Source organism: Nipponia nippon, unplaced genomic scaffold (genome assembly GCF_047370975.1).
Source record: "Nipponia nippon isolate SJK-2023a ecotype South Korea unplaced genomic scaffold, ASM4737097v1 scaffold_16, whole genome shotgun sequence".
Classification (NCBI taxonomy): domain Eukaryota; kingdom Metazoa; phylum Chordata; class Aves; order Pelecaniformes; family Threskiornithidae; genus Nipponia; species Nipponia nippon.
In genome coordinates this window covers 138,696-157,053 of record NW_028262332.1, presented here as the reverse complement: position 1 = coordinate 157,053, position 18,358 = coordinate 138,696, and the positions used below count along the sequence as shown (strand labels likewise).

Below are 18,358 nucleotides of genomic sequence, written 5' to 3'. Positions count from 1 at the left end.
TTTCCCGCTTGCTGCAATGTCCTGCCTCGCCGTTGTCACTGGCCACAGCTGAATGCCTGGTCTGGAGCCAAATCTCCATTTCTCTGTGGTTGCAGGGAATGATTTCTGTTGTGTCGCATGCTGCTGAGAGCCACTTCCACCTGGTCTTGGACACAGTGACAATGTTCTCCGCTGCTTTCACCAGAGACTGGTTTTATCAGACTTCCATGGGCTGGAAGGTAAAGGATCCAGGGTTTCACTGTCTGGTTTTCCTTTTTTGGCCTTATTTCCACTTCTATACCTTCAGCAGCCAAACCATGGCAGCTGTGTTTAGATTAGCCCTCTTGTAAGAGCTAGTTGAGACCTGTGTTTCAGAGGGGACGTCCCAGCATCGGGGCCACTGAGGTGTCATTGGAAAGGATGGAGTTTGACACCTGGTGGATCAGAGCCGCCCAGCTGTGGCAGCTGCAGCACTTGCTTGCTTGCAGCCACGTTGCCCATGACTTAACTTCAGCAGGAGCTGGCAACAAGGGGATGGGCACGGTGTGACAAACTGTCCCTTCCCCAAAGCTGAGGGCTGGAGCCTGGTGAGGTCTCGCTGGCTCTGCCCCCCACCTGGGGGCCATGGGGAAGCCTTTCAGGGCAGGGCAGGGCCCTGCAGAGAGAGCAGTGCAGCCCAGCTTGGGGCGGTGAGCAGACTGGGCTTATCTGCACCACTGACTCATGCAGGCTGTGCGTCTCTGAGCAGGACCAGGACAGGCTATTTCAGATACCTTTTCACAGAAAGGTTCCAGACAGCTCCCCGCCCCCTCAAATCAGTGGTAAAACCACCAGCAGTGTGTGCAATGCTGGCTGCACCCTCCTCCCCATTGCTATGCAAGAACCCAAGCTGCAGGATGGGAACAGCTCCCAGGCCCAGAGCTCGAAGCTGCAGGAGCGGCTTGGGGAGCTGCTGGAAAGTGCGCAGGTGAACAAGGAGCTGGTGAGGGTGCAGGACAGGGCCTGCCGCAGGAGCCCATGGGAGTCCTGGGGCTGATGTCTCGGGGCATCTCTGTTGACACAGGAACAGCGACGGCAGAATATGGAGAGAGCCCAGGCCATCCGAGCTGCTCTCATGCACACCTACAGCGGCATTGCACTGCATGCCCCCAAGGAGCAGCTGCTCACCCGTGTGGATAAAGAAATCATGGGCAACATCCTGCGGCTCTCCAGAGCCAAAGAGAGGGTAGGAGCATGGGGTGCGCAGGGGCAGGGATGCCTGGGTGCCCTCGCTCCAGCCCTTCGGGGCTGGGGTGCACTGAGATGGATGGTCTCTTTCTAAAGATCCCCCAACGAAGGGTTTGTACTCAATGTCCAGATCCAAACCACCCGTGGGTTCTCCCAGCCCATGCTCCTCTTCCACCCCTCAGCCATTCAAAGAGTCCAAGGGCTGCTTTGCTCTCTTTGGCCTCAGGACTTGCAGCTCAAGCTTGCCCTCGTGCAGAGCATCATGAAGGTCAGCTGTGCCATCCAGGCTGTGGGTGACTGCGGCAGCTTCAAGCTCTCCTTGAAGCAGGAGGCGACACAGACCCTGCTGGTGAGTGCCCGTAGCTGGGGCAGTCACACAGGGGATTTTTGGGCTGCTTTCCCCAGAAGCATGATAGTCTCTTGGCTTCATGCGAGCTCCTAAAGCTGTGCCCTGAGCTGGGTGCTGGTGCTGGGTGGCTGTGGCTGGGGAGCAGGGTCCATCCTGCGGTGCCTTTGGGGGTCTGTGGGAGTGATGGGGCAGTGCCTGTCAAAGCCTATCAACGGAGCCTGTCCCTGGGGCAGGTGGGAGGGCTGTTCTGTGCCCCAGCCTAATGCCAATTCTGTGCTTGTGTCTCTGAGACTTGCAGGACTGGATAAAGGGAGAGCCCTGGGACTGCCTGGTGTATGGAGTGTTTCAGACCCTGGAGGAGTTGAGGTCAGATCTGTTCCCTGAGCTCTGGGGAATCCCAGTATGCCCCAGCCCAGCTGGCTGGGACAGCCTCAGTGACCTTGAGCATGGGGCTGGGAGCTGCTGGGAGGGTGTTCCCAATTTCAGGTGTCCCGAAGGAAGGGAGCCCCAGCATCTCCTTAACCTGGGAGTGAGGGTTTGCCTGCTTCCTGGGAGGAGACAGAAATTGCTGGAGCTGAAGGCAGTGCTTGCTGGCATGTGCTGGGGGTGCTGGATTTGGGGCCCTTGATTAGGAGGAACCCAGTTGTGCTTTGAGCCACTCTGGAGAGGGCTACTAAATCCCCTTTCTGTTTTCTTTTCCTTTTTCCTCTGGCCAGTAAGTTGAGGCCACCTCTGAGCAGGGAGGAAAATCGCAACCTGCTGGCAGTGTGTTGCCAGAGTGTCTTGTCCTGTCCTTCTGAGAAGTGGATGAACAAGGCAAGGAAGCCAGCGAAGGCAGCTGTGAACATGCAGGTACCCACCGGCCAGTGCCTGCCCACCTCGGGGTCAGGATGCCACCTCAGTGCGCCCTGGCAGCCCCCGTGATGCAGAACCTCAGCTCTCCTTTCCTGCTTTCAGCTTTTGCACAGGAGATGCATGGAAGATCTGGGCCATCTCATAGAAATCCTTCTGGAGGCAGAGGACACCTCTGCCTGCTTTGACGATGTGGTCCATGTGCGTAGCCATGGGGCAGCAGGGAAAGTGTCACTGGGGCAGAGAATCAAGGCCTTAGAGGGTGATAGGAGGTGGATACCTTTCCTACGGGAAAGTGGGGCTTTGGCTCCTTGTTCTGAAGCTGTGCCTCTGGCTGGGGCCAGGGTCTGAGCTGGGGGATGGGAGCGCCTGGCCACTGCAGCCTCAGGACAGGCAGAGAAGTGGGCCCTGCCCGAGGGAAAGCCAAGAGCCAGCCCTGAGCTGGGCGAGAGCAGCCTGGGGGAAGGCCGGAGCGGGGACACACTGGCAGGGAAGCAACACCTGGCTCAGGGCAGAGGCAGCTGGAGAGAGCGAGGCAGTGGAGGCTGCAGTGCCAGTGCTTGGTGGGGCTGGGGGCTGCACCAGGAAGGGCCCAGAGAAGGAGGGAGATGGAGAGGGATCTCAGGGAGAGAAAGGCGCCTGTTGCGAGAGAGATGCACCCTGCCTCAGGTCCTGAAAGGCTGGCTCACCTCAGCCAAAGAACGGGAGCGGGAGAGAGCCCTGCGAGTTTGTGCCCATGTGCTGGGAGCTTGCAAGGAGCCATTCAAGCTCATGGTGAGTAGGGACCTGCCCATGTGCCCTGGTGCTCCCTCCCCATCATTGACGGCCCTGGAAGGGAGCCCCGCCTGGCCAGGTGCTGGGTTTCAGGGCTCCTGCGATTATGGGGCAGCCCTTCTGCCTGCCCCTCTGCCTGGTCGCTGCTCAGGGAGCAGGATGGGTGGTAGAGGTGAGCGGGTGCTGGGGCTGCCTGCGACCCTTGTCCTGCTGCTCTCCCTTGCAGAGAGGACGTCCTTGCAAGCAGTTTGGCTCCCTGGTGGGAATTCTGGGGACTCTGACCAGTGACTGCCTGGCCACGTCCTGCCAGAGGGCATGGATCTGCCTTGGCTACCTTCTCCAAATGCAAGGTGAGGAGAGCGGGTGCTTCCCAGCCTTGCTCAGCCTGATCCTCCCTCCCTTCCTGGCTTGGCACCATGGGGATCCTGCAGGCCCAGGCCCCATCCCCAGGAGGGAAGGGGGAGGCAACGTGCTCAGCTGGTTTTGTGCCCCCACCCTGTTTAGCCCTCTGCCTCCCTGGCCATCTCAGGAAGGATCCCTGGGAGAGGGTCACTGAGTCTCACGTCCTTGGGGCATGTGTGATGTTGGGTGGTCAGGGCCATCCCCCGCTGCTCTCTGAGAGCAGGACGGTGTCACCAATGCTGGGGACTGTCCCCCTCCATGTTCCAGGAGAAACAGAGGGTGGTCAGACAAGTTGCTTGGATGAGGTCCTTGATGTTTCAGAGGGTGCCTTCCCCCTTGCTCCCTGACTTGAGCCTGGAGAGAAAGGCAGCTACCCAGGCAGTCTCCAAACTCATCCCTCCAGGGAAGAAATCTCCTGCCGAGCACAAAAGAGGAAACCAATTTGCTGCCCAGAGGAAACTGGGCAGGGAGCAGGGATCTGAGCTGCGGGCCCAGAGTGTGTTGCAAAGGGTTGTGTTTGAACCCTTTCCTCTTCAGGCAGCAGGGTCTGCCTGTGCTGAGGAAGTCACAGGGAGGATTCCTGCCTGCAGAGACAATGGTGGCCTGGGTGGGAATAGAGGACGCAGCTGCTGGGAGCAGAGGCCAGTGGCTGCTGAAACCCTGAAGCCCCAGCAAATGGTTCAAGGAGGAAGAGGGGTCTTTCCAGCCCAGGATTTGTCAGCCATTTATCAGTCTCAGGAAATCCTGCTGCACTGAGTTCAGGAGGGCCTTCACTGCCACCACTTGGGTTCTCCTTTATTGGTGTCTGGGGCCAGAGTCTGGGTTTCTGTAGATGTGAGTCCTTTTTTCTCCTGGTGTTTGTTCCAGCCAAGACCATGAAGGTGGTGCCTCAGGCAGATGAGATCAGGTGCCTGTGTGAGGAGTTGAACAGCCCAGACACCGAGACGCAGGCGGCGACTGGTGCCACAATAGCAAAGGTAACTGGCCCCAAAACAACAGGGTGGGGGCCCAGCTCCTGGACTCCTGCACGTCTCCCTGCTCCTCTCCAGAGTCTCTCCATGTCTCCAGAATGAGCTGTCCAGGACAGCTGTTGTTAGCAAGGAGGCTTTGAGACAAGACTGTCCTTTAGGCACACTGGAGCAGATCCTGTATGTGTGTGTGTGAGTGCTCTTGTCAGAATACAAATTTGGTATATAAGCAAACAACATGGGGGGAGACACCAAATCAATTAGCTGCATCGGATGTAAACAGCAGTGTATGCACAGCAGGAGGATCAAGGCATTGCCCCCTCCATGACTGCCGAACTAACAGTCCTGTCAAGTTTCCTTTCCAAATTGCTGGAGCAGAGCTGTGATGCGGTCTCTCCTGTTCCTGACTTCTCTCCAGGCTGTTTGTAAATGCATCCCTCCAGCACAGGCTATGGACTTTCTGACTGCTGTCCTGGACAGCTTCCTGCATGTCAGACCCACATGTGTGAAGGCAGTGTGGAAGTGGGTGTTCATCTTCCTGGTGGAATGCAGCAAGGAAATACTCCAGGAGGTAAAGGAGACCTTTTATTCCATTTGCCTTTGTGTTTTCCCCTGTTGGCTGTTGCACTACACACTGTGCAGTTGGCATGGGCTCAAGAAACGCCACCTGTGCGCTGAGTCGAGGGGCTACTGGTGGTCGGAGTTGTGCATGGTGCTGGTGTCTACTCCATCTGGTGACAAGGATATGGGTACTTCTTGTCCAAAGTCTCCCGTTGGTCCAGATCTTCTCATGAGTGAGGCAGTTATCACTCGGAGGCGCTCGGAGGCACCAACCTTGCTGTTCCTCCCCTTCCTCTGGGGTCACTGCCAGTCTTCCCTGCCCTGGGACCCACTTCCCCCTGCTCTTTTTTCACTGGTCCCCAGTTCCCTCTAATCTGAGCTTTGCTGGGCACGCTCGGTTTTCCACAGGTTGGATACTTGTTCATTGCTCTCATTGCTTTCCCCGACTGTGGTGTTACCCAGCCTGCGAGGTGCCCTTCCTTTAGCCACCAGTTGCTGCTGTTTGTAGCCTGGGAGCCTCTGGCCTCGTGTTGTGCCTGCCCTTTCAAGGCTCCTGTTCTCCTCCTCTGCTCATGCTCTGCTGTGCTCCTCTTGGGCTCTAGGGCCACCAGCAGCTCACTCAACCCAGGATAACTCCCCAGTGCGGCTGTCTGCTGCTGACAGAGGTCACTTACAGTGACGGCAACCATGGGTGGCAGCCCACAGGATCGAGCCCAGCTGAGCTAAAGCTTACCCAGCTGTTAGCCTGCTGCTGTTACAGCCAGGGCAGGGTGTCCCTGTGCTGTCCCTGCCGAGCCTGTGGCTGCTCCGGGCAGCAGGAGCACCGCATCTGTGGGCTGCTGGGTCACCCTTTGGTGCTTCCCCAGGTGCAGAGCAGGTTGTGTCTGCACCACGGGCCAGAGGTAGGCAGCTGTGGGAGAAGATGGGATCTTCCACAGAACAAGGGACCTGGGTGCCTACTTGTCCTTATTGTGGCCATGGCTTCTAGCTGTGAAAGGCTCAAACACCCCTTCCTCTGGGGGAAGGTCTTTTCACAGGCCTTACAAGGCACCTTCAGGGGCTCGAAAAGCGTGTTTGGTCTTGCTCTGGCATCACTACAGACACATGGGGAGAGTTATTCAGGTGTTGGGTGTGAAAGATGCCCGTGTCCTCTGTGTGCACACAGGGCACGCAGCTGCTCATATGGCCTGGCTCAGGCACATGCAGTGACTGAGGCTCTGCTTGTGAGTGCATGCATGCATGCATGAGTGTGTGTGCGCCTGCACACATGCAACTGCCAAGAGCATGCTCAGCTCTGGATGTGAGCTAGCCAGGGTCAGCCAGGGTGGGAGGGGTGAGGTTTGGAGCTAGATCTGGAGTCTTTGTCAAGGGAGCAGGCATTGCTCATGTGCTGAATGACTGCCTCTGGGCTCTGCAGGAGCGGGTAAAGGATGCACTGAGCTCTTCTTTCTCCTCTTCTTCCATTCAGGTGCCAAAAATCCTGAACATCCTTTACACCTACATGCAGCAGAGCACCCACAGGCCCTTCTCTCTCCGTGCGGTGCTTCTTCTCACCCGCTTTCACCAGGAGCCTGTGATCAGCACTCTCCTCCAGAAGGGTCTGCCCATGGACAGGTACATGCACTACCCACTTCCCCCCACTGTAGTCAAAGAGAGACCCTACAGCTTGCTTGCACTGGGCAGGGGTGCGGTTAAGAAGCAGGTCTTTTTTCTGCCTGAACTGTCTTGAGTGTGGCAAGACTGCATGCTTGTGTCTCTGCCGTGAGTGGGGTGTTGTAAGCCCCACTGCAGATGAGGAGAAGGTTTGAGGGCACTGCAAGACTGCAAGGATACGGGCTCAGGGGTGAACGTCTGTTCCCTTGCAGTGACACGGTGGAGCTGTGGAGGAGCCTGGGGAGAAGCATCTTTGGGACTGAGGTCCTGAGTTGCCTAGCAGAGAAGCTAAATAGAGCAGGAAACACTCGCCTGGGGACTGGCTCCTCAGCTTGTGAGCGGTACAACTGTGAGACTGCTCTGGAGACTCTGACGGTACATGCAACGGCAGACACATTTCTGCAGCTTTACATCTGCTTTCTAACTCATACTTCAGCACGCGGGAGTCAGGTGCCCTTTGTGGATGCCCGTGGAGACTCCTAGGGTGCTGTGCTGGGCCGGCATCAAGGAGTGTGGGGAGCCGGGACAGTTTTGTGCTCCTGAGCTGCAAGGCTGTCGCAGAAGTGATAATTGCAGACAGTAACCCCTGCCCCAGGCAGGAGGGGGAACCAGGCTGGTGGGAAAAGGCCTTGCCTGAACAGGTGGTTCTTGGTCATGTTTCTCTGTAGATCACCCGTGCCATCTCTGAGGTGGTGCTTGCCCTGAGGAGCACAGAGGAACTCAAGCAACTGCTTCCCCAGCTCCTTCCCAGCCTCCTGAGGTGGGTCAATGAAACGCTGGGCGAGGAGAGGCTGCTTTCCCCCATGAGTAGCTGGAGACAACTGTTCCTCGAGGGCCGGGTCCTTGAGGAGAAGCCCTGCAGGTAAGGAGCCGAAGGGGCTGGTGGAGGGGTTGGCTTCAGTTCCACTTGCCAAGACATGTGTGTTTGTGGGGCTGTTGGAGCACTTCGCCTGCCCCACTTCCTAGATGTGCAAACTGGTCATCATGGTTGGTTTTACTTCTGCTCCTTCATGGAGAAACTCCAGCTCCCAGGCAAGAAGGTCTTACGCAGCTCATACTGCGGACAGCTGTCATCTTGCCTCCTGCATACCCTTGCATGCACAATAGCATTGCACTCCCTCAACGGACCCTCCCCCCCCGCTGGGTGGAGTGTGACTCTTGTGGCTGCTGGCTTCATTCTTCACAAAATGCTGGTGTAAAGAGGTATTAGGTGTTCCTTTGGTTATCTAGCATGGAGCCAGTCTAGGGGCATGGGTTTTCTTCTCCTTCAGTGATTTTGGGGCATGATGAAAATGCCAGTATCGTTAGCTGCAGTCTTGAAGGCTATTAAGCATCATTTCAGGGGTATTTAGCTCTGCTAAAGAGAAATCTTCCCCTAACCTGCTGTGATTTGAGATTTCTTTGGTTTTGTGGTGGTGGTGGTGTTTTGTTTTGTTTGACTGTGTTTCGATTTTTTTTGTGTTTTGTTTCTTTTGCCAGGCTTTTCCTTTTGGCTTTAGAGTTGGTGCTAGGCAAATGCATGGCGGACAAATGGATGCGGCTGCTCATGAATCAGGCAGTGTGGGCTCTCCTGGAAGACCCCCTGGCTCACCCTGAGGGGGTGCGTCTCCTGACCAGGTAAGAGCCCCAGGGATGCATCTGGCTGCCTCCCGCAGGGCTGTGCCCAGCGAAATGGCTGCTGGGACCCTTCCAGCGTGCCTGGGAAGCCGTCCTGAGCTGAAGAACAGCGTCTGCATCAGTGCAAGTAAATTTTGGAGACCTGGCCTGTGGCCTCACTGGCTAACTGTGTCCCTTGCTTGTGCTCCCTTGTGCAGCGTCCTGCTCCATGCTGGGCTCGTATCACCCCGCCTGGTGCAGACCCTCTTGCCATGGCTGGATTCCCGTTCAGTTGACCTGAGGGTGACAGCTACAGCTTTCTTTGCTGAGGTAAGGCAGCGGGTGGGGAAGAAAGGGTTCAGAGGGGTTTTACTGAGGTGCTGCTGCTTGGGATGCCTTTTTTAGTGGGAAGATCCCTGGATAAAGGGTCCTTTAAGGGGGGTGGCCAGGGGAGCACCTGGATGGGACCAGGTCCCCATGGCACTGCCCGTGTCATTCCAGCTCTCTCAGGACTGCAGTACGACAAGGATCTCTGGGTGAGGCAGGCACCCTCTGCAATACCTGGTCCCAGCCAGCACCAAGGAGTTAATTAAATAAAGCTCATCACAAAAAGCCTAAAGCAAAGTGTATTTTTTTTTTTCTTTCCCTGATGGAACCCTTGTGGTTGGCGGGACCACATGTGGGTGACACCAAGACTGGGGGCTGCCAGCTGTGTGGCCTCTCTCAGATCTTCCCGGGTGGGGGATAATGGAGTCATGCCGGGAAAACCCTAGAGCAGGGGTCTCCCCATGGGGTCCTGGGACCTTGCCATGCTCTCTCGCTGCCTGTGGGGATTACCTTGCCACCCCCACCACCACAGCATGACAGCCTCCAGCACCAGCTAGGGCTGGCGCAGGGAACAGCCGAGGACAGCCCTGACCATACCAGCACAGCAGGCTTTGGTCCCCGGCGTGCCACCACGCTGGGACCCCACACGGCACTTACCCAGGGACATGGTGTGGGGGTAGCAGGGGAAAAGGGGGACACTGGGGCGTGTAGGGGGCACTGGGGGATGGGTGGGAGGACTGAAGGGGACACAGGAGTTTACAGGCGTGTGGGCAAGGGGCGGAAGGGAGGCACTGGTGGACGAAAGGGGAATGCTAAAGGGTCAGCAATGGCACAGGGGTGGAGAAGAGGGACAGAGTGTAGCAGAAGGGTCTGGCTGGCCCATCAGACCCCTACCCATTAAACACAGGCCCCACTGCTCCCCAGCCCCAGTGGGCCTGGGCACAACTGCATGGGGCAGGGGCAGCTCCACAGAGGGAGCCCACCAGCAGAGATGTGGTTTCATCCCTCGGGCTGCCGTGCACATTGGCCCCACTGAGAGCCCATCTGAGCCTCTGGTCCCCTGTCCCAGAGGTCCCACCATATGTCTGAGCCAAACTGAAGACTGCAAAATTTGGTCAAACACAGCCCGTGCTCCTGCTGTGTGCCATCATGTTCCCTGATAGAGGTGAGGATGGAGGTGTAAGAGGGAGTCAAGCCCCTTTCTGGGTTGAACACCACGCTGAGAGGGAGTCCTGCTGTGGAGGGGGAACAGCAAGGGCCAAGGTGCACATCACTGAATGCTTGAAACTTCCTAGTCACTTAAAGGTCCTTGCAATAACTTTCTCCGCTGCTCTGATTACAGACAGAGCCCAGTTCAGAAATTGTGAACGTCCAGGGATTCCTCCCACCCTAAAGGTGCCAGGACCAAAAGCTCTTGCTGCTCTTCAAGTATCCAGGCAACCCCATTCACAGCCCCACAAACCCTGGTGCTCTCTCTTTCTGTGGCCTCCCTGATACAAAAATTCACGGATGCTTCTCCTCGCAGTCCGAATCTCCCCAAAGGAGAAACAGAGTATTCAGAGAGTCCCTGAAATGAAACTCAGTAGCAAGGAAGTCACTATTAAGCAGGTATCCTTTATTGCAGCGCTGGGCAGCACTGGGGATTCTCCAACATAAGTGCTCCAACGAGTTGATGAATTTTAGAAAATATATACTATACAATCATACATATTCATAGGATTTCTGGGAATTTGTTTACATAAACATAAGATTTCCAGGAACTTATTAGCATATGTAAATACCCAATTCGCATGCGCAGTCATCTCTCGTGGTGGTCTGTGGTGGTCTTCAGATGAAGGCTTGTAGTCTTCTTCACTGTGCTCACTGATTGACCTTTGCTTCTGCGCAAACTCAGTCCTAGGATCACGTAGACGTTGTCCTTCAAAACTATGGTTGCCATGCTTCTCTTTCTTCCTATCTTCATGGTTCGGTGCATCTGTTCTCCCAAGGCCGAGTTGTCTGTAACGAGATTATCCCAGAGCCCCCCTTATAACTGTTCTTCTAGCTACTCCCTAAATCACATCAAACTGTAAGGCATTCACAACACCCTTAAATCACAACAGGGTGTCTTCTGAGCTAATTAAGTGACTAAGGTATTTACAACATCTTTCTTGCTCTTGTGGTTTTTAACCCTTTCATTCCTCCCTTACGTATTGAGGGTTGTAGCTCTTTAGAGCTCAATCCTCAGTCAACGTTTAGAGAGATTGGAAATACAGAGCAGCATTGTATCGTAACACAGGCTAGGATGCATACACAGATCACTGTTATCCCTGTTACAAACAGATTCCTTAGCCATGTCCAATTAGGCAGCCATGAGGTAAGATCATGCCATAATTCTTCAAAACCCCAGGATATATTGAAAGGAATTGGTATTCCTATTAAGGGCACTCCCTTATTGCCGTGTTCGGGAAAATAAATACACACCCAACAATCATTCTTGTGTAAGGTTTGAGTAATTTCCTGGGTCATAACAAAGTGGAGATTTTTATTCCATTGTGAGTCCGGCCAAATTTGGCCCATGGTTACTATGATTGTCATAGATAAAATGTAAAGTCCAATCATAGTCTTTTCAGTTTCAGTTTGAGGGGAGTCTGCTGTTCTACTGTCCATGGAGCGGGAGCCTTTTTAATCCTGGAATAGTGGATCCAGGCAGCGTGCTTCTCTAGCTTGACCACAGTGTGGGTCATGAGCAGAACTTGGAAAGGGCCACTGCATTTTTCTTCGAGGGGATCACCTGAAATATTTTTAACATAAACCCAGTCTCCAGCTTTAAACAGATGTAACGGGGAGGCTAAACCCCATGATCTATTGGACATCACTAATTCATTTACTTTTTGTAATTGTTTCCCTAATGCTATTAAATATTGTTGCAGATTTACCTCTCCCACCTGGGTAAGATCTTGCCCCTGATATCTGGTTTGAAATGGTCTCCATATAGGATTTCAAAAGGGCTCAATTTTTCCTTAGTCCTTGGTTTGGTTCTGAGTCTTAGCAAAGCAAGAGGGAAGGCTCGATACTATCTTAAATTGGTTTCCTGACAAATTTTACTTAGTTGTATTTTTATTAAATGGTTCATTTTCTCCACTTGCCCGCTTGCTTGCGGGCGATAAGCTGTATGTAATTTCCAGTTGATTCCTAAAAACTCACTAACTTGCTGGACCACTTGTGATATGAAATGTGGTCCCCTGTCAGAGGACATTGCCTCTGGTTCTCCAAATCTAGGAATAACTTCCTTTAACAGAATTCTTTTTACCTCTCGGGCTTTATTTGTTCTGCAAGGGAAGGCTTCAGGCCATCCAGAAAAAGTGTCAGTTAATACTAGCAAATACCTATATCCCCCTTTTCTGGGGAGTTCCGAGAAATCTATCTGCCAGTTTTGACCTGGAACATTTCCTTTGCTGATATTTCCAAATTTCACACGGTTTTCTACTTTTGGGTTGTTCTTTAAGCATACTTCACATCTATTAACTACAGTCTTTAGAGCCTGATAGAAATTTCTAGCTACAATTTGCTTAAAAAGAGAGTTGTAAAAGGCTTCAGTTCCCCAATGAGTTTTGTCGTGCTCTGTTTTTATAAGTTTCCATAATATGCTAAAGGGAACTATTATTCTGTTATCTTTCAACAGTGCCCATCCTAATGGGCTGATTTCAGCTCCTAAGTTAGTCATCAGCTTTTGATCCTTTTCATCACATTCAATTGTTTCAGGTGGTGGCAAAGATTTTTCAGGAATTATGCTTAATACCTCACCTTGTTCTGCAGCTCGCCTGCCTTTGTAATCAGCCAATTTCCCACTTCCCTGTCAGTGTTACCTTTCTGATGTCCTTTGCAGTGCATAATTGCCACTGCTGACAGAAGTTGTACAGCATCTAAAAGTCGCAAAATTCTATCAGCTTGTTTTATACCTTTCCCTTGAGCAGTCAAGAGTCCTCGTTCCTTCCAAATTGCTCCATGGGCATGGACTACACCCAAGGCATATTTTGAATCTGTCCAGATATTTACTCGCAGCCCTTCGGCCAGCTCCAACGCTCTCCCTAGGGCAATTATTTCATTTCAGCTCGTTGTGCAGATGTGCCCTTAGGGAGTGACTTCGCTTCCACCAGTCGCTCTGTGGTGGTTCCAGCACATCCTGCCATTCGAACTCCGTTCTTTACGAAACTGCTCCCATCAGTATACCCCGTTCGGTCGGCTTCCTCCAGTGGCTCCTCCTTCAGGTCTGCTCTGCTTGCATATACGGTTTCTATAGTTTCTATACAATCATGCACGACGGTCTCCATTTCCTGTTTATCACTTAAAATGGAAGCAGGGTTGATAATTGTAGATGTAACGATTTCCATATCATCCTGTTCCATCCAAACTGCTTGATATGTCAAGAATCTTGATAGTGAAAGCCAGGGTCCCCCTTTTTGTTCTAAAACGGAGGTTACAGTGTGGGAAGTGTGCACAATCATCTTTTGTCCCAAAGGAAATTTTTGAGCTTCTTGGACAATCAAAACAACGGCGGCCACTGCCCAAAGGCATCCCGGCCATCCTTTGCTTACTTCATCCAATTGTTTAGAGAAGTACGCTACAGCTCATTTATAAGGACCCAGCTTCTGGGCCAGAATTCCCAGAGCCGCTCCTTGCCTTTCATACGAGAACAGCCAGAGAGGTTTCGTTCCATCTGGTAGGCCCAAAGCTGGAGCCTTCATTAGCTCCGATTTCATTTCCTTGAATGCCCTCTTAGCTTCATCAGTCCACAGTAATTGTGTCTGGCTATTTTCAACAGTTCATACGATGTTTAACCAAAAGTCCATAATTAGAGATCCATAATCGGCACCAACCTGTCATTCCCAAAAGGGTTCGAAGCTCTTTTACCGTGTTGGGTTCTGGAGTTCTGCAGATAGCTTCCTTTCGGTCATTCCCGAGCTGTCTTTGTCCCTTGGAAATCACGAATCCCAGGTATATCACTTCCTTCTTCAAGATTTGGGCTTTCTGTAATGAGACTCGATAACCACTTAATCCCAGAAAGTTCAACAAGCTCACAGTCCGTTCCTTACACTCTTCATCCTTTTCTGTGCCTATTAATGTATCATCCACATACGGCAAAAGAATCCCGTTTCCTGGGGGCCTCTCCCAGGTCTCTAATTCCTTAGCTAATTGATTTCCAAAAATGGTAGGGCTGTTTTTAAATCCTTGGGGTAACACTGTCCAGGTCAGTTGGGTTTTTCGTCCTGTATCAGGGTTTTCCCATTCAAAGGCAAATAAATTGCAGCTTTCTGGAGCCAAGGTAAGGCAAAAGAATGCATCCTTTAAATCTAATACAGTAAACCACTGAGAGTACAGGGGTTTGCCACTACTGGATACAAATCTTCACCTATTTGATTTATTGCCCGCAAATCTTGCCCCAGTGGATAAGTTTTGCCGTCAGGCTTTTTGACAGGCAGCATGGGAGTGTTATATTCTGAAGAGCATTCAATTAATAGTCCAAATTTTATAAACTCTTCTATAATACTTTTTACCCCCTGCCTATCTTCCAATTTCAAGGGGTATTGCTTTATCTTAACAGGTCGTGCCCCTTCTTTGAGTTTAACAACAACCAATTCAGCATTTTTTAGCCTTTCCAGGTATTCCTGAGGCCCATATTCCTTGGCATACCTGGTATTTTATTTCTTGTATAATTTCTTCTTTAATTTGGGGTTCAGTAAGAACCAAACTTAAAATTTCAATGTCATTTTCATCTGGTATTTTAAATTCAATTTCCCCATTTCTAAATTTTATTTCGGCATTTAGTTGTTCTAATAGGTCCCTCCCCAGTAACGGTCTAGGAGCCTCAGGCAGGTAGCGAAATTTATGAATCCCCACACTCTTCCCAATTCTAAATTTTAGTGGTTTCAAGAAAAAAACCTTTTCAACCTGCCCAGTTGCTCTCACATCATTAACATTTTGTTTACTTACAGGTAACAAGGTCTGATTCAGTACAGAGAATGTGGCATCTGTGTCTATCAAAAATTTCACAGGTTTCTCTTCTTTCCCTAGCTGAACTTTTACCAAGGGTTCCGCTAGGGAGGATTCCCCTGGTCCCCGTCAATCATTCTCTTGTATTTCTGCCACAGTCTTCAAATTACGTGTCTGCTGGGGACATTCCTTTTTCCAGTGTCTGAACCCTTTACAATAAACACATTGATTATATCTCAAACTACCCCTTCCTCTGCTGTTCATGCCTCTCCCTATTTGCCCAGCTCTTTCTGTTTGCATTCTTTCCAAATTTTGCTGAGCTAACGGAGCCACTATCTCCTTTCCCAGTTTCCTTCTGTCCTCCCCCTCCCCATTCCGACATACTCTCCACACTTCCTCCAGCAACTTTTCTAAATTCCTTATGTCTGGTTCCCGAAGTTTCTGAAGTTTCCTTCTGATATCATTAGTGGATTGTCCCAAAAAACAGATACACCAACTGCTGTGTGGCAGCTTCTGACTCTGGTTCCATAGTAATAAATCTTCTCACAGCAGCCCGTAAGCGATCTAAAAGCTCCGTGGGCGTTTCAGTCTGCCCCTGCTTGATAGCATACAGCGCCGACCAGTTAACTGCCTTTGGTCTACAGGAGCTCGAGCTGCCTTTAATACAAGCTGCTTCTCAGTTTCAGTCATAGCATCTAAGATAAGATCCACATCTTTCCAATCCGGGTCCAAGTTCTTAGTAATCCACTCAAACCTTTTCGCAACCCCACTTGGGTCCTCCCTGTACCTCTTCACTGCATCCTTCCACTTATCCACATCATCCATCCGGAAAGGCACTTTTCTTCCGCCTTTCTGGGTTTCTCTTTCACCTTCCAACACCTCTGTCCAATACTACATGCTGAACAACATCGCTTCAACTTCCCTAACCCTCTCTGATTTTCCTTTTCCAAAGCCAACACCATGGGATCTTGGGGACCAAAATTAAAACCACAGTCTTTCTGCCACTCAGCGTGATTTCGGAGGGTGAAAAACATATCCGCATACAGAGCTTCGTCCCATTTTCCCTCCCTCCTTAAAAATAACAGAGGAGTTGCAGCAAGACATTAGACTTCAGAGTCCCATTCACAGGCCACCTTTCTTCATCATCTAATTTATACAATGGCCATCACTGATTACAATACTTAATTAGAGTTTTCTTATTCACATTTCCTCCAGGAGGACCCCCCATGTCCTTCCAGCGATATAAAATACAACCTAATGGAGATTTCTTTGGTATCTCTTTACTTTGTTGTGACCCTCCCATTTTATTGGTCCCAGTTCTCTCCTGTATTCCCGCAGATCTTAACAGTTAGTTCCACCGTCCACACGTTACCACTTAGAGGGTTACAGAATTACTGTTTTACATCCCTACAACCGTTTTCTTTCGCTTCGTCCGTCTCCAGCCGTTTCCCTCACGGGACAACGAAACCACAGATCAGGACTCTGTGCTCACTTCACAGCGATGCTGTGTCTCAAACACACATACACACAAATTTTCATACAATACATACAATACATACATATAATATATGCAATACCCGGGTAAATGAAACAGATAATTATCGCTCCAGTTGATATCCCTTCAGCAGCTGCAAAGATTTAAATAATTTTTGTGAGAGGTCTGCTTACCCTTCTCCTGCTTCTTATACAGTCATTAGCAGGTCCGTCCTGGCTCCCAACACCGGAATGCAGCGGTGACCTCAGATTTGCTCCATCTACCCCCAAGATCGCTAGTGGCCGCTCTATCGGTCAGCAAATCTCCTTGGCCGCTCTATCGGCCAGGGTACCCTCCTCCCCTACGGGGACTATGCTGCACGCCAGACGTCTCTGCGCAGTTTACCACCAGCCCCGGCCAAGCATACGACTTACTGGCCCTTCTTGTTAAACATACCGTTTAATCCGCGGCTTCAGGAGGTTGTTGTCTGCTCCCACGGTGAGCGGCTGGCAGCGGAGGCTCCTCCGAGGAAGGTGCTCGGGGCGCGCCTAGGAGCGTCCGCTCCGCAGTCGATCCCGCGGTCGAGACTCTCCTGCCTGGCTCACCAAACTGACGTGCGGAAACAGACTCCACAACCTGTAAGGTTGTAAAGTAGGTATGTTTATTCAGCGCTGGGCAGCACGGGGGGTCATCCCGCCAAAGTCGTGCACACCCACGTGGTGGCTTGTCCTGGATTTATACGACAAAGTGTTACATATACATAAGGTTTCCCAGTACGCCTAGACATATGCATGACCTGTCCCCGCTTCGTATTAAAATTAGCCCCCAGAGGTCGTTTCCATAAACCCCTCCCAACTGCGCTTGCGCAGTGCCTCCTGGTGGTGGTTGCGGGGGGTCGTGGGGATGAAGGCTGAGGACTCTTCTTCGTCACCGCTAGTAACCCCTTCTTCTTGCGCAGACTCAGTTGCTCCTTGACTCTTGTCCAAACGGCAGGGTCGGTTTCAGCTGGTTTTTAAGACAAGTTTCTGTTCTTACCAGGAACTGTCCTTCGCTGAGAGATTGCAAGAGTCCTTACTTCAATCATTTTGTACAATCGTTAAACTTTTGTAGTTACACTCTAAGGCCCCTTTTCAGGAAGACACCTCCCACATGGGCAAATCACGCCCAGGGGCAGATACCCTCGCCATGGGCAAATCTTCCCCCCAGGGCAAATCCCCCCACCCCAGGTGCAGCTCCCCCACCCAGGCACAGATACTCCCCAGGGACAGACACCCCTGGGGGCAGAGATCCCCACCCCATGTGTAGCACCTATTTATTTACCATCTTTCTCTCAAACCAGGAGTTTTCTCACTTTAACCTGTATCTTTAACCTGTATCCCAGGGCATTGGGTGCGGAGCAGGGCTCTGCTGCCTGCAGCAGAGAGCCCCGGTTAGGGCAGAGCCCCGCACCAGGCAGGCTGGCAGCAGGGAGGGGACCCCCAGCCCAGCCCCGGAGAGCGGAGAGGTTCCCAGGGACGCGCGGGGACGGCCTGGGCTTGGCCCCAGAGAGGGAAGCTGCTGGCCAGGGGTGGTGAGGAGCTCTCTCCTGCTGGGCATTTGATGTCCTCCCTCCTCCCAGCCCTTGGGGAGGTGGCTGTGGGGAGCCTGGCTGATGGCACCGGGCACAGCCTGGCCCTGTCCTGTGGACGCTGTGCTCTGCTCAGCCCTGGCAGCTGCTGGGATAACGGCGGGATTTGGGGTCTGGCCAATGCTGTCGCACTGGCGAGAGCGACGTGTCGGGGCAGAGGCCAAAGGGCTGGGAGCCCAGCCTCAGCAGCCCAGAGGGGGTGGGGCAGGGTGCCCCTGGGGCACAGCTCCTCCCTCTCCACAGGGAAACTTCTCCCCTGGCTCCCGGACAAGGATGTGCAAGCCCAGAGCATGCCAGAGGTGGCCGCGTCTGAACACCACAATGAAACCTCCAGGTGTGGCAGTCCAGCAGGGCAGCTGGGGCTTTGTGGCAAGGATGCCCTGCGTCAGTGTGTGCTGTGCTGCCATGGGCTGTTGGAAAGCCTGGGCGTCAGGCAGCTCTCAGGGCAATCCTGGGTCCTTCGGGGTCCGCCTTTTGCCCTCGGCCTCCCTAGAGAAAAGGCTTCCACCGGAGGTGAACAAACAGGACTTCTTCTGGGGGAAAGCCCAACAGAGGGCTGAAATTCTAAAACAAAAACGGGGCCAGGGTGTGCTGAG

General features: G+C 52.4%; 1 protein-coding gene across 1 annotated transcript; it reads left to right on the top strand.

Moving 5' to 3' along the window:
- The first annotated feature begins 98 nt into the window (after window positions 1–98).
- LOC148056191 (maestro heat-like repeat-containing protein family member 2B) lies at window positions 99–8,949 on the top strand. Its single transcript, XM_087753247.1, has 16 exons — window positions 99–218; window positions 1,043–1,204; window positions 1,433–1,555; window positions 1,854–1,921; window positions 2,272–2,407; window positions 2,513–2,608; window positions 3,077–3,181; window positions 3,408–3,531; window positions 4,451–4,560; window positions 4,970–5,122; window positions 6,581–6,726; window positions 6,978–7,140; window positions 7,434–7,627; window positions 8,245–8,382; window positions 8,580–8,691; window positions 8,863–8,949. Exons 1-16 carry the CDS (start codon window positions 99–101, stop codon window positions 8,899–8,901), a joined length of 1,989 nt encoding a protein of 662 aa, XP_087609373.1. The 3' UTR covers window positions 8,902–8,949.
- Window positions 8,950–18,358: the final 9,409 nt, after the last annotated feature.

What these genes read in the sequence shown, in the direction of transcription:
- LOC148056191 (XM_087753247.1), top strand. Translation starts at nt 99, where the DNA reads ATGATTTCTGTTGTGTCGCATGCTGCTGAGAGCCACTTCCACCTGGTC. An exon ending in CTACCTTCTCCAAATGCAAG is followed by an intron (nt 3,532 to 4,450) that starts GTGAGGAGAGCG and finishes TGTTTGTTCCAG; the next exon opens with CCAAGACCATGAAGGTGGTG. An exon ending in GGGGTGCGTCTCCTGACCAG is followed by an intron (nt 8,383 to 8,579) that starts GTAAGAGCCCCA and finishes TCCCTTGTGCAG; the next exon opens with CGTCCTGCTCCATGCTGGGC.